General features: G+C 35.7%; 1 protein-coding gene across 2 annotated transcripts in view; it reads right to left on the reverse strand.

The window, feature by feature from the left end:
* Window positions 1-16225, reverse strand: part of nars2 (asparaginyl-tRNA synthetase 2, mitochondrial) — a 104371-nt gene that overhangs the window by 3834 nt on the left and 84312 nt on the right. For both annotated transcript variants that reach the window (XM_028800305.2, XM_028800304.2), the window contains one exon: window positions 13691-13717. In XM_028800305.2, the coding sequence (XP_028656138.1) occupies window positions 13691-13717 (27 nt within the window). The remainder of the gene's footprint in view (window positions 1-13690; window positions 13718-16225) is intronic.

Genomic DNA, 16225 nt, shown 5'->3' on the forward strand with positions numbered 1-16225 from the left:
TCCTTGCCTTCCTCCCAACATCATCCAACTTCCACCCGACTCTTGCCTCCATCTGAAGGGAGGCGGCCCCTTTTATACACACCCGGATGTGCTCCATGTGCTCCCCGGCAATCTTCCACCGGCACTCCCCAGTGTGGCGGAAGTGTCGGCTGCGTACCCAGAAGCACTCCGGGTGTCCCCTTTTTTCTTCCCCCCAGCACTTCCGGGTGTGGCAGAAGCTCTGGGGTCCAGGGTCCCCAAGGCATCGGGGCACCCCCTGGCAGTGGCCACGGGCCCCTACAGGGTAGAGCTTCCAAGCCCTGTACCCGTGGCCCCCAATAACACCAGGGCGGACACCCCCTCGTGGTCTGAGAGGAGGAATAAGCCCTCCTCCTGTCTTCCTGGGCGTCCTGGCCGGGGTGCCACAAATACTACAGTATATTAATCTTAATATTAAAAATTAAGCTAGGCCTGTACTATTTACCTGTATTATTTTACTTTTGTTTGTCTGTATTGATTATTGATATCACTTCAGTTAACAATACAGAATCTACTAATGCTATGCTGATATTACAGATATATATTGAATATATTATACAGCTCTTTACTGTGTGTTTCATAGCTCTCAGAATATTATTATTTCTTAACACTCCTAGACATATTGAACAAACATTTTTAAGTTTTCAGTTTCTAGGTTGAAAAAAGTTAACTATTATTAGTAACATATACTCAAAAACTCTACAACATCCTCTTTTTTCTTTCTTTTTTCTGCCTTGTTAGCAACGCTAGCTCAGGATACATGAGTTTGGAAAATGGATAGAAGGATTTGGAACATCAGGTTTCTTATTTAAAAAATGAAAAGAAAAAGGTGTCATCACATCTTATCTCACTGAAGTCTTCTTACATATTAGGCTCATTTAATTATTAAGAAAGTAGGTTAAATATAAAAAGGAATTAGTTTCACAGTATTTCATTCCAATAAAATAAATGTAGACAAATAGGATGGCTTACTCATAAAGTAACATCTTCTATGTATTCAAAAGTATGTTTTATTATACTAAGGATAAACTGTATAAAACTAGACTAATCCTGGCTAACAATACATAAATTGGAAAATCAGTCATTTACAGCTAATATCCTTTCTGCAGGCCTCAAAATATTTAATCCCAAACTTACAATGGCAGAAGATTTAATGGTGTAATAAATCCTGCATTAGATCACTCCTCTTCATCCACATTATCTAAAACATTTCCCAAAAAAGTCTGATGTAGTCAGTACATGACTTTCACTAGTAAACTCATGTTTATCTCTGTAGAGCAAAATCTACTGTAGTGATTCTACTAAAGGTCAAAGGCTTGTCACTAGATAGACGTAACAATTTAACTTTGAGTTACCCTATACAGAAACTCCTTTTTAGTGCCAAAGTACATATGATAGAAGTCTTAAAAAGTTGTACTATTCATGTACCCCACTATCCTACAATTATTTGTTTTTCCTGCTTTCTTGCAAAAAACAGAGAACCATTTTCACAGGTACCACTAGATCCAGGGGCAAATTTTATCATCCGGTATTTATCCGCAAATTTCATCATCACTGCCCAACAGCTGCTCATAATGACAACTGCATTCAGGCACCGCATGATACTTTTATACTGTATATCGAGTGAGGTTGTATTAATGTATAGTGCTGTATTCTTTGCTTGTTGTTTGTATTATACTACTATTATTAATCTGTAGGATTAGTAAGAAGTAAGAATCTCATTGTACACAAAGTGGTCAGATCTTGTTCTGGGATGCCTAACGTCATAGTCTATCATAAGAATTCACATATTGTGTGTACTTATTTGTTTTATATTGCATTGTTCTGAGGAGACATGCAAGTAAAAAATTCATTGTACTATGTATACATGACAATAGACTTGAAGTTACTTAAAAGCATATAACTCAACAGAATATAGCAAGTGGGCTATTCAATGCCCAGTTACTCACCAGTAAGGGGCCTATACTTTACGATCTGTTAGCGGACCGTAAGTTTGATTTTTTTTGCTTAACTGAGACCCGGCAGCAACCCAGTAATTTTTCGCAGCTTAACCAAGCTGTTCCCCGAGTTTGTTTACATTTACCAACCTCATGCCTCTAGTAGTGGTGAAGGTCTCATGATAATCTACAGCGTGGAGCTGAAAGTATGCTCTAAAACTGTGCCTCAGTATGCCTCGTTTGAATCCACTGTCTTGTAAATCAATGGATCGACTCCCACTATACTTGCCACTATTTATCGACTGCCCAAGTTGAATAAGGACTTTTTAAATGAACTGTCTGAGTTTGTAAATTCTCTTTGTTCTATGTCCCATAATGTTTTTTTGTTGGGTGATTTTAATGTACATATGGACACTGTTACTGAAAATCTTACAAGGGATTTTACATCTTGCCTCGATAGTATTGGTCTGCAGCAATTTACAGACTTTCCTACTCAATCTAAAGGCCATATTCTTGATCTTATTTGTTGCTCTGGTGTTACTCCTTATAATTGTACAGCATCTGACCTGTCGATATCCAATCACAAACTGGTGTCTTTTATAATAGAGTTAATATTATCTAAAACAAATCTTTTTCGTTCTGTCTCATTTCGCAATATTAAGAATATTGGTTTAATTTCTTCCTCCAATGGAGTCGACAGTCTGCCCAGTTGTGACAATTTATTTACCACAGATGAACTGGTTTCCCACTATAAAAATGGACTATGCAGCCTTTTAGACAATCTTGCTCTTCTGAATATCCAGAATGTTTCATTTATTCACTCTGCCCCCTGGTTCACCACAGAACTTCGCCAACTTAAAGCTCATGGCTGACATTTGGAACGCCTTTATAAAAAGTCGGGCTTTGATGTCCATGAGAATATGTATGATGAATACGTGTCTATAAAGATGCTTTGTCTGCAACAAAAAACTATATACTATGCAACACTAATTGGGTCAGCTGAAGGGAATACTAGGGCTTTATTCTCAACTGTAGACAAAATCCTCTGGCCACCTGACAGTCATCCTTCTTAGTGTTTCTGTACTGACCAATGTAACTCTTTTATGACCTTTTTTAATATGAAAATTGGAAATATCCACCAGCAGTTGACTAGTTTTGAAAATTCTGTACATGGAGTATTTTATGATCCCCCTTCTTCTTTTCTTACCAGTTTTAATCTCCAAACTGTGGAGGAAATACTTGGTATTATTAGAAAATCCAAGCCCTCTACCTGTCAGCTGGATCCAATTCCTACTTATTTCGTTAAATTCTGTTTGTCTTCTCTTTCCTCTCTAATAACTAACATCATACATTCTTCCCTTATGTCTGGACTTGTTCCTTTATCTTTTAAAACAGCTGTAATAACCAGAGGTGGGTAGTAACGAGTTACATTTACTCCGTTACATTTACTTGAGTAACTTTTTTAAAAAATTGTACTTCTCAGAGTAGTTTTACTGCACCATACTTTTTACTTTTACTTGAGTACATTTGTGAAGAAGAAACGCTACTCTTACTCCATTACATTGGGCAACACTCGAATCGTTACTTTTTTTCCATTATATACGCTGTATTCCAAACATGCACAGCGGAAGGCGGCCGCTGCGTATTCTTTAGCTAAAACTCCCTAAACCATTTCCCATTCATTCTCTATGGTAGTAGTAAACCACTACCGATGCAATCTATTTTCTACCACTTCCGTTTCGGAGGGTGCTGTTCTGTGCTTTTTGCTGCTCTGCCTGCCTGTCTGCAGCGTCTGCCTTTGTTGACGTGCTGGGGCATTTTTCTTTTTTTTCTTAAGTAAATCGTTAAGTTTAAAATGTCGATCACAGTTATTTCTGTTGATTAATTAATGCTTTCATTGATTATAGCTAATACTGTTATCAAGTGGTCACTATTTTTGCCTGTTGTATACAATCTATCAAGCGTCTTTCACAACTACCTCCACTCTCACTGCCTGCTTGCCTGCGTGCAGCGTGTGTCGATTGATATATGATTTAATGTATTTCTTTTTGACATAATTCTCCGAGTTGTAAAATACATATACATTATATATAAAAACAAAACTACTATATAGCTAATACTGTTATACATCTGTCTAGTGCCTTCTCTGTCTGCCTATTATATAGTGCCTTTCACATCTACCTATCTATCTAGCTATCCATCCATCCCTCTGTTTTTTTTTTCTCCTGACAGTTTTATATCTTCTATTATACAGTGCCTTCCCAGTTTATCTATCTAGTAACTTCTCTGTCTGTGCATTATTCAGTGATCTGTCTAAAGTGTATGTCTTACAGAACTTAAAAATACTGTAAGAACAGTTATAAGGACACTTGTTCATGTTAATTGCAGTCTCAATTTTTAATTTTTTTAAAAAGAGCATCCTACATCTATTATACAGTGACTGTGTCAACTGTGGCAACTATCCGTGACTGGCCAGTCAAGGTAAAGTGAGACTTCTTGTACGTACATAAGCTGCCTTGTTCTAATGTTATTTTCTATCAGCTGTGCTATTTGGAGGGCAAGTGAATATGCAGTATTATACTGTCAGTGTACAGTCAGTATATCTTGTCACTGTAAGTAGTTTACACTGTTCAAACATACATGTTACCTACTGTAGGTATTGGCTTCAAAAGCTTGGTTGTGAAAAACTGAGATTTGGAACTTTGTGTTATTTTTGCATCTTTATTTTGTAAAGATGTTATTTATTTTTACTCATTTTGTATTTTATTATTTGGAAATAGCAGAATTTGCACATTATTTTATATTTTTATCTGTCTTATTACAACATTTCTAAAAAAATAAATCATTTATTATGATCAAACAGTTACTCCGTACTTGAGTAGTCTTTTCACCAAATACTTTTTTACTTTTACTTGAGTAAATTTTTGGATGACTACTTTTTACTTTTACTTAATTAATATTATTTTGAAGTAACACTACTCTTACTTGAGTACAATTGTTGGTTACTCTACCCACCTCTGGTAATAACTCCAATTCTGAAGAAATCTGGTGCGGATCCCTACAACCTAAATAATTATCGTCCAATCTCAAATTTACCTTTCCTTTCAAAAACACTTGAAAACACCGTTGCTGAGCAGGTTCACACTTACCTTACTGACAATCATTTGTTTGAACAACTTCAGTCTGGCTTTCGTCCATTTCACAGTACAGAGAGAGCCCTGGTTAAAATCACCAATGACCTGCTGATGGCAGCTAACTCTGGGCTGTTAACCATACTTGTGCTCCTTGATTTGTGCTCTGCCTTCGATACGATCTCTCATGATATTCTTCTTGAGAGATTAAAATCAATTGGTATTACTGGCACTCCACATGCCTGGTTTAAATCCTATTTCTCTGACCGCACACAATTTGTACAGTTAAAAAATTTCAGATCACAAATTTGCCCAGTTGTTAGTGGTGTTCCCCAGGGCTCTGTCTTGGGTCTCCTTCTATTTATTATTTAGCTTCTGCCCCTTAGTCATATCTTTAGAAAATGTAGTATTCATTTTCACTGTTATGCTGATGACACCCAGCTCTATCTGTCTACTAAGCCTGATTCCACTCTTCCACCTTCTTCCCTCTCTGACTGTCTGCAGGAAGTTAAATCATGGCTGTCTGCTAACTTTCTTAAATAGTGATAAAACAGAGGTTCTTCTGGTAGGAACTAAATATGTTTTAGATAAATGTGATAGTATTTCATTGACTATTTATAATTCTCTAAACTCTTCTTCCTCCCAGGTTAAGAGCTTAGGTGTTATTCTGGGTAGTACTTTAAAATTCAAGGCACATATTAATAATGTCATATTTCCCTCTACGTAATATCAGCCATTTACATCCACCCCTTTCAGCTACCAGCACTGCTATTCTTGTTCATGCTCTGGTTACATCTCATATTGATTATTGTAATTCTGTCCTTTCTGGTCTTCCTCAAAAACTCCTTTACAAACTCCAATTGGTTCAGAATGCTGCAGCTCGTATTATTATCAGAACCCCATCCATAGAACACATTACTCCTGTTCTTCAATAGCTTCAGTGGCTCCCTATTAAATATCACATTGATTTTAAGATTCTGCTTATTACTTACAAGACCCTTCATAATCTGGCACCTCCTTATCTATCTGATCTTCTTCACATCTCCATTCCTTCTCACATCCTTAGATCTTCTTCCACTATCAATCTTATTATACCTCATTTTAACAGCGGGAAAACACTTTCTCTATAGATGATATACTGTACATATTGAAAGTAAAATCATAAACTGTGAGGGCCATGGAGGTTTCTCCAACTATATTCAAGACATCATCTTATTTTTATAGTGTATCATAGTAAGCCACCAATAATTTTTATCCATTAATTTATTTAAACCAATAAGAAAAGTAAACACCATTTAGAATATGCACACTTCAGACTAATTCACAGCTAAATGGTGATATTAAGATTCTGGCAAAAATTATCGCAAACAGAAACAAGGAAGTGCTTCCTTGTATTATTTTTCAAGATCAAACAAAATATGTTAAAGGCAGACAATAATTATCGAATCTTCAAAGTATGTTCAGCCACAATGGGGCTTCCTGAGATCTTGTTATCACCGAGTTTATAAAAATCCTTTACTGGAATCTAACAGTGTTATTTATTCATCACATTATGCAAACTTGGATTTATAATGTTATAATACAGCACAGGTTAATCTAAAGAATATAAACTCTGCTTTTTTTTTTTTTTTAAAAAACAAGGAATCAGAAAGAAGTGTCTTTTATCATAGATTCAATTTGCCAATGCCTCTGAACTCATATGTAAACATCCTAACATTCAGGGAATTGTAAAAGTCTTAAACAAAAGGCATCTGTTCATGAAGATGACATTGTTCTTAATACTACTGATCCATATTCACCATTCCCGTATGTACTGAATGTATAGGAGAAATACAGCAGCTAAAGATGTTTAGACCAAAAATTGATTACTTCCAAGGAATAATGTTTAAATTTGAATTTGACCAGCTTTTTTAATGGTCTCACCGCATATTCAAGAATTATTATTATACAATAATCTAAAACATATCCAAATGCATCTTTTAGCATAAAACACTAATTGAATGTGTTACGATGCTATCAACTGGTTATATCTTCACCTTATGTGGGAGAATTACTATTGTTAAAATGAAGATGTTTCCAAAATTGTTATACTTTTTAGCTACATTCCAATCTATATACAGTATATATATATATATATACAGTATATATATATATATATATATATATATATATATATATATATATATATATATAAATATATATATAAAAGTCAATGTGTGTATGTATGTGTGTAGTATGTATGTATGTATGTATGTATGTTCCAGCATCACTTCTGAACGGCTGGAGCGATTTTCATGAAACCTGGTACACATGTTTCTCATTGGTCGACTAAAAATACTGTAGGGTGAAATCAACCCTAACCCACCCCCTTCTGGATAGAGTGGGGGTGATTGTGCAGTCTTGTATGCATGTTATCATCCAGTTAACACTTGGAACGACCACCAGAGGGCAAACTGGAGGTGATTGCCCGCATTCTTTATGTTTGAGCACCACCGCGCCCCTGTTGCTTTTGAAATTAGATAGAGTTGGCCGGTTCAAAGCATCAACTGGATAATAACATACATGCAAGACCATAAGACAAGCACATTAGTGAGTCTTCATTGTTTATTCATTTTTTTATTTTTAAAGTTGAGGGTTTTTTAAATTATATTTTTCTCAATTAAAAAAAACACTTTATTTTCCTCCCAGGCAACACTGGGTATTTCAGCTAGTATATAATATCAAATTCTTTTTTTAAAAAATTGGACAAAATTGTAACATAGTTTGGAATACATAGGGCCCATAGATTAGGGAAGAAATAAAAACATCAGAAATCTGAAGCAGAGATGAGCAAGGCACTTTTAAAGATGCAAATGTACTAGTAAGTTGCAAATACACTAGTAGGTTGCAAATACACATATTAGCCCATAAAAGAAAATAAAAAAGTAATGTATTTGTAACATCGTCATTAATCATGAAGAGGAAATCCTGCACTAATTCCTCCATGAATGTCTAACTCTTTAACCAAAAACTGTCAATTACCAGCAACTAATTTGAAATCCAGTTCTTCAACTTTATTTTATGATTATGACATACTGTATGATTATGTTACTGTCAGTTGCACCAATAAAAGATGATCACATACAGCGGATCTATTATCTGAAAATATAACTGAAAGGTCCTGATACTAATGCTGTTATGGACTACTACATTATCTATATTTCAGTTTTTTTATTTTTAATAAATTTGCAAAAAATTCTAAAATCCTGTTGTTGCTTTGTCATTTTTGGGTATTGAGTGTTGCTGGGTATGGGGAAAAAATATGATTTTAGCACAAGACTGCAACATAACAACGTGAAAAAAGTCTAAGTAATTTCTGAATCTACTTTATTTCAGCCATCTCTAAAGCAAACAATATTTAACATATGAAGTATGCCTGGCACAGAAATCATTAGAGATTTTAATTTTGACAATGAATTGGCATCTGTTGAGCTACTACGCCTCAAACATTACCTTTCATCAAAACATTTACTGTTTACATATAACTTGGACAATAAAAAAAATAAATTTTCCTAACCTTCCATCTGTTGTGGAAATTACGCTTTCTAGATGCAATGAAGATATATGTAGAATGGTCAAGCTATACTAGTGTTTTAACATCTAGATAAATTGCGGAAGCATCAGTAACAGATCCACTGAATTACAATTTCAGATAATGAATGGAAGTCAGCCCTCAATAAAAAAAAAATTGAGCAAAACATGCCCTCAAATAATAATGTGAAACTAATTTAAAACTGTTCAATGCCCATATTTCCCAACCTAAATTATACAAACTGTAACCAGGTCAAGACTCCAAATGTTAACAATGTAACAAGGAACCTGTTCTTTTGGTTCACATGTTTTGAGACTATTCCCTGCTGAGACCTTACTGCAATAAAGTTGTACTTATCAGACAGCCTTGAATTCAAAATAATTGTTAATCCCCTGCCAGTTCTGTTTGCAAACAATCTATGGTGATAGTTTATAAAACACTGCTAGCATGCCGCATTTATTTTGCTCAACAACATGCGTCTCCTAGTGGACATTAGGAGTATTTCAAGTGACTTTAAGTTGTTAACTGTTTATGGCATTCCCCTAGCAACTGTCCAACATATTCAGCTTTGTGAAGTTTCTTTCCAACGCTAAACCTGGAAAACAGCCTCATGAGAAAGGGGTGTCAATTGCTGTGTAGCATGGATTTGTAAAACATTGCATTAGTGTGCTAAACCTACACTTGCCTCAAAAGATGTATGACATAACACATTGCATGATATTAAGTTCCAGTTCTTGCAGATGGAGAGTCGAGTCTTTCCTCCCTTCCAGTTCTGAATTAAAGTGTACCCATTTTGGAAACAAGAGAGGTATATTTTTGCTGTTGATGAGATTGTCTTTTTGGTGTAATTTTTCTGTTACCTCAAAGTCATGTTGGGTCATTTTGAAGCTATAGATGACATGGTCAGTATAAAATCAGTACTTCCAAATCTGAGGTAACAATTTCGTCTTTAAATACAGAGGCTTAATGGCTATCTGTGTATATGTATATTGGGACTGGGAAAGTTAACATGTTAATTTTTGCTCTTAATGTGGTCTTTTTAATGTGTTAAAACATATTGTCACATCCAGGCCCAGCAATGCAAACACCTAAGGCAGTGCTTGGTCAGGGTGCCATGTTCACGTTTTTTTTTTTTTAACATTACGAAAAAATACTTTAATGAACAGGCTGGAGATAAAGAGGAACATGTGGCTGTACAGCTACTGTGCACTGTGCTTTCAGAAGGTGCAGTGCATTATACAAATGAAACATCTGAGAGAGAAAAGAAAGTCTCAGGAAAAAGGGTGGGAGGAGCGCGAGAGACGGGTTTGAGTGTGGAAGGTGCTGGAATAGAAGTGCTTTTGCTCGGTGCTGGTGACAGTATGCAGGAGCCACACGGAGCGGCTGCAACACGGGTGCAGATGAGAAGAAGCAGTACAGTGTGCGCGAACTGCAGAAAGTGAAGGAGTGAGTAAAGGGAAGCAAGAGTGAAAGAGTGGTACGCATCTGGGACATAACACTAAAGCGGAAGACAGAGGGGTTAGAAGAGTCTGAGTGCAATTAAAGTTAAGGCAATCACAGAGCTGCTTATGTGTTGGCTTCTCCAGGTAGTCCCATCCTGTGGAAAAACACTTGTGTAAGAGTATAATTCTGAAGTTGTTGATGTTAATAAACAATTGAGCATAGTATTTACTGTGTTTTAACACAAATTTTAAAGTATTACCATTTAAGAGATGCTTATTCTTTCAATTAAATCAGCCTTCAGCAGTGCACTCAAATCGTTTAATTTTTACTTTCACATATCTGTGTTCGATTGCTTAATTTTTACTTTGACATGTCTGTGTCTCACATGCTATGCCAATTTGATAATTAATATGTTTTCTTTTTGTCTTCTTTTCAATTTCACTTTTAAGAAGGTATTCTAATTCAAGTTGTACTTGCTCAAGCAGTTTTTGTTAAATGTTCAGGTTTAACGTCATTGTTTAAGTTTAAACTATGCCATTATTTTTTTTGAATTCTTTTGTGCTGATTCTAAATTAAATTTGTGATTCAGTGTGTATTTACTTCATGATTTATGTATTAATTTTATAATTACGTTTTATTGTTAGATGCGATTAATCACGATTAATTACAACATTCATGAGATTAGTTAATATTATACGCAATTGCCAGCCCTAATATATATATATATATATATATATATATATATATATATATATATATATATATATATATAATATATTGTCACAGACGTGCGACCAGGAGCGAGCTGAGTGGACCAGTGGCGGGGTGCTCTAAACCTATTTCTGTTATCTCTGCAGACCAACGTCATTTCCTGTTCCGGCACCCAAACTGACATGACTTCCTGTTCCAGCGCCCAGACTGACGTCACTTCCTGTTCCTGTCAAATGACATCACTTCCAGTTCATAGCATATAAAGCCTCCATCTTTCCAAACCAGTTCAATTCAATCTGGGAACTCAACCAAAGACCATCCTCTTGTTTTCTTAAAACCTTTTCCAGCCAGGGACAATATATGGGTTGCTGCCCCAAACCTTTCCAGTGTGTTGAGATTCATCCATCCATTATCCAACCCGTTATATCCTAACTACTGGGTCACGGGGGTCTGTTGAAGCCAATCCCAGCCAGCACAGGATGCAAGGCAGGAAACAAACCCCGGGCAGGGTGCCAGCCCACCGCAGGGCACACACACACACACACACACCAAGCACACACTAGGGACAATTTAGGATCACCAATGCACCTAACCTGCATGTCTTTGGACTGTGGGAGGAAACCAGAGCACCCGGATGAAACCCATGCAGACACGGGGAGAACATGCAAACTCCACACAGGGAGGACCCGGGAAGCGAACCCAGGTCTCCTAACTGCGAGGCAGCAGTGCTACCGCTGTGCCACCATGCCGCCCCTTGAGATTCATTCTTTCACTATATATATCTATATAAATAAAATTCTTTTCGTGTTTAAAACGGAAATGACGTATGACCACGGGTAACGGAAATTACGTATGACCACAGAACATATTATAATATAGGAACTTATTATTTGTGTGAGAGTTATTTTACTGATATTGAAAAGAAGAAAAAAGACTGTTTAAATAAGGAGCTGGGAAGGTGAATGTAAAGAAGAAGCCAGCGGTAAAGCAAGTGAGACTCCGTAATAAGGACGGTTGGGTGCATGGAGGAGTGACGGCTAACCTAGAAGGATCTTTGTAGCACACGGCTTTACTTTGCTTTTATGGTACGGGCTTCTGCCATGGACGGACGCTAATGCCAAGACACCCGGGTGAGACGGACTTCTTCCTTCAACAAAGGAATCGTCGCCAGGCCGGTGAGATCGCTTCTTTTACATTTAAATTTAGTATACAAGTCAGCGGAACGTATCTGACTTGATCACTGGATTCATTGCAGATTTCCCAGGCCGTGTGAATTTTGACTTTAAAACAAAGTTAATATAAAAGAGACTGGGGAACGTGTGGGGATTGTGTGTGTGTCTAATTTATATTTGTATATAGATGTAATATAGGTTTAAGTACTGTGAAAATATTTGTGCTGTTTGTAAATAGGATAATTTTCCGTTTCTTTTCCTTGCTTGCTTGCTTTCTTTCTTTCTTTGCGGTTTCGCCGTTTTCTGGGGAGTATATTATATAGAGTGTTTAAGGGAGTGGCATATTAATTAGGGTTTGTGTAGTTATTATAGATTTGACAAGGATTTAAAGGGTGTTTATTGTTTTGTTTGATTTATAATATATTGTTTTTTGATTGTTTAAAGAATTGTTGGGGTGATTATTTTCTTTGTATAAATTCATAAAAGACAACTCCAAATGAGGATATCAAATTGGGGCTAAGGTTCGGTTGGGTTCCATACTTAATAGAATTAATTTTCCTAAGAGTAGGAGATTTTTGTGTGTGCTGGGCTCCTCATTAAACTTAAGAGGAACGCGCTACACCTTCATAGTAAGAGAGATGAAGAAAACAGCTTTGCGTCTTTCTACTTTTTAACTGCGCCGAGCTGTAAAGAATGTGAAGACGAGACCGCCTTCAGCAGCGAGGGGTCATAAGAACAAAGTGGACGCTGGGAGGCGCGGAATGTCTGGCTTTTCCTCTGAGTCAACAGCTTCGGGCAGCGTCCTCTCTTCTCGCACTGTTTGTCACACTTCAAGTGCCCCGTCGGCTCCTGGGACAGTGGAAATCTTTGCGAATAAGTGTAATTGGCGCTATCGAACCGGGACTCTCTTGGTAAATTGCGGTGCACGGCTACTTACTGTCCCTTAAGATGAATTCGGGTCACTAAAACCCCCCAACATTCAAGGTTGCTTTTGTGATGAATTCTTTTAAGAAAATGGAGGGTTTACATCTAAAAAGATGTACCGACCTCTTCATCTTAAGTATTAGACTTGGGAATTGTTTGGACCTTCTGCCCGTTAAGCACGGAAAGGCAGTGTCCACATTTCTCACAATAATTTTTCGCTTAAATCACAGGCACATAGTGCAAGGTTGTCAAGCAGGTAGTTTGCCCGAAACCACTGCAGTAGTACTCAGTGTATCTTTACTTCTTAAATGTTAATGTTTGACTGTTTAATAATTTATACGTTTCTTATATCTTCTTCAAATTATTTTATCAAAATGTTTTACTACTTAATAATTAATATTTATATAATTTCTATTTATTGTAAATGCTCTTTATTTGTTCAAAAATAACACTGGTAATTAACAAACTTATTTTATAAATACTACATTTTAGTTTTTTTCCCTTGCACTCAGTGAGCGAAGCCACTGGGTAATCAGCTAGTATATATACAGTATATTTTATATATATATATATATATATATATATATATATATATATATATATATATATATATATATATACACATACACACACATACATGCATACTATTGGTAAAATGGTTAGATACTAAATTACAGTACAAAAAAAAAAGGTATACTGTTGCAGTAGGAAAATGCTTTGCAAATAAAGTACCAAACATTTAGAACAATAAGACAACATTTTCGGACACTTCTTTATGCTTACCAGTGGTAGACATCTGACAAACCAGCCCTGCAAAGAACAATATAAAGTTAGAAAAACAGTAATAATTTAATTTTATCAGTGAATATGAGGTTTATATTTTTATATGACAAATATTACTCTACTGTACATTTGCCATATCAGACTGAGATCACTGAATGCCACAGGGGCTACAGATTTTAGTTCCAGCTGCTTTCTTCATTAGTAACCAATTACTGCTGCTAACAGAACAGACATCTTTTGGCTTATTTTTATTTGACATGCCTTTTAAGATCCAGAAAGCTTGTTTTATTTTTCTTTAACCAGCAGCCAAATAATTATGAGATGCAAAGCGAGCCAATAGATGATTATCCTACAATATTTGTTTCAATATTCAAAAGGAGAAGGTCAATGTCTGAAAAAATATTAGTGTGCTCTGCTCTACAAATTATTTGGATGGTACCTTAGAATTTTACTGTATATATATTGCATTTTGTGTATGGTATTTTCGTGTGTGTGTGTCTTTTTGCTGATATCACTGTCACTATTACTAGACATGCAAGTAAGTATATCATTGTACTATGTACAGATGACAATTAAACTGAACCTGAACTTTGAGTTCTTCAATGTGTTACACGTGTGCATGGTCAGGGGGAAACGTTACTAAGCCTTGTGTTGTGGTAGCCTGCAATAGCACAAGGGGCATGTCGCTCATGCAAATCAGGCACTGTTATTCTACCCTCTAAAGTGCAAGCAACAGAAGAAATATAAGAAAGATGTGCAAAGAAACATATTTCTACTGTCCTGATTACAACACTGGGCTGTGTATTGGTGACTGTCTCAAAATATATCACACAAAGGACATGTACTAAATCTGTATAAGTACAGCAGCGTACACTAGACATAGCTTTTCTACTGTTTTTGTGTTTACTTTTGTTATTTACATATTTCTTTTATACATAACATTTTTTCCTGTTGAAAAAAGAATCAAAGTTTTTGGCTCATTTTTCTTGGGGTAAACAAAATGCTAAGGGGGACAAACATGAGAAATAATTCCAACAAGACATGTAAAGGAAAACTGAGTAAAGTTCTTTGAGTTTCTGGCTTAGAAGAGAAAGATATAAGAATTATTGGAACTTACTGGAAATTACTTGACACTGGTTCTAAAAAGCACCAGTTAGAATGTAGATCACATTTCATCAGAATTTTTGATCACGAGTGAAATGCATCAGGGATGCCATGTCATATATATCATAGAATAGCATAGTATAGTATAGTATGATATCAGCAAACAAGAAACCTAGAGGCACAGAAATTTGTACATGGAAAAAAAAAATAAAAACAAAACTGGGGCAAGTAACTGTAATAACTTATGTATGGTTTGTTTTAAATGAAAAATGACTCCATGAATGAGATAAACATTGCTTAGTTGTAGAAAAAAAGGTTTTAAATATTTTATATTTAAATATTAAAATTCAAGTTTGCTTCTGGCAAAGTAATGTATTCCTTGTTCTGTTTCACAGAGTGGAGGATAGTATTTTATCAACGGCTGTCACTAAGAAGTTGGGAAACTTTGCATTTTATGTTATTGGAAAATGCTCAGGAATACATAGGATTATCACTCTGCTATAATATAGGGAATAGTAGAAGGGAAGAGAAAGCCAGGAAAGACAAGAACATTGTGGCTATGAAATCTTTGACAGTGGTTGGGATTATTATTTACTGGATTATTCAGACACAATTCAAGCTAAGTGGGCCACAGTGATGTCCTAAATTACTAAAAAGCTAATATTTATTCATAGTTCACTCTGTTTACTGCTGATTACACTTTACAAAATCATTAACATCATGCTGATCTTAAGATTATCAGAGGAGCTTTTTTCATTTTTGTATACTGCACTAACTGCTAAAAAAACAAAAAACAAAAATTTGAAGAATTAGCAGTTAATTTATTTGTTATTATATATAGAGGCACTCCATAGAACTGTCATATAATACCGAGGGTTTTACATTGAGCAACTACTTTTTAAGTACACCTGCTTTTCTATCTGATTGAGTCATCAACAACTACACATATGCAGATAATGCTATGTAAAGAACATACACAAGAAATAAAAAACTGCATGGGTCTGCAACTCAAAATATACAACTGTACGATAAAGAATAATTATGGGGTTTTGAATAAAACATACTAGAATGTGTGTATCAAGAACAGTAACCCTACTGTCATTTGTGTATCTGGAATGGTTCAACCAATTATAAAGTTGTCCTTTGAAGGAGGTATTGTGATTGGAAATAAAACATTGATGAAAGGGGCTAAAAAAGGCGGGAACAACTTGTGCAGAATAACTGCCAGGCAACATGCAGCTAAGTATAGCAGTGGTATTGAAAGAAGGAGTGGTTCTGTTGAAGTAGAAACACTGGATAAGGAAACAAACATTGCCTGGTCACATAAATATCTATTCTTGCTGATTTACTAAGATGGTAGGACCAGAATATGTTGAAAACATGAAAGGCTTATGGTTTCATCTTGACAGGTATCAAAAGTCAAGACTAGTA

Source organism: Erpetoichthys calabaricus, chromosome 4, assembly GCF_900747795.2.
Source record: "Erpetoichthys calabaricus chromosome 4, fErpCal1.3, whole genome shotgun sequence".
NCBI classification, from domain to species: Eukaryota; Metazoa; Chordata; class Cladistia; order Polypteriformes; family Polypteridae; genus Erpetoichthys; species Erpetoichthys calabaricus.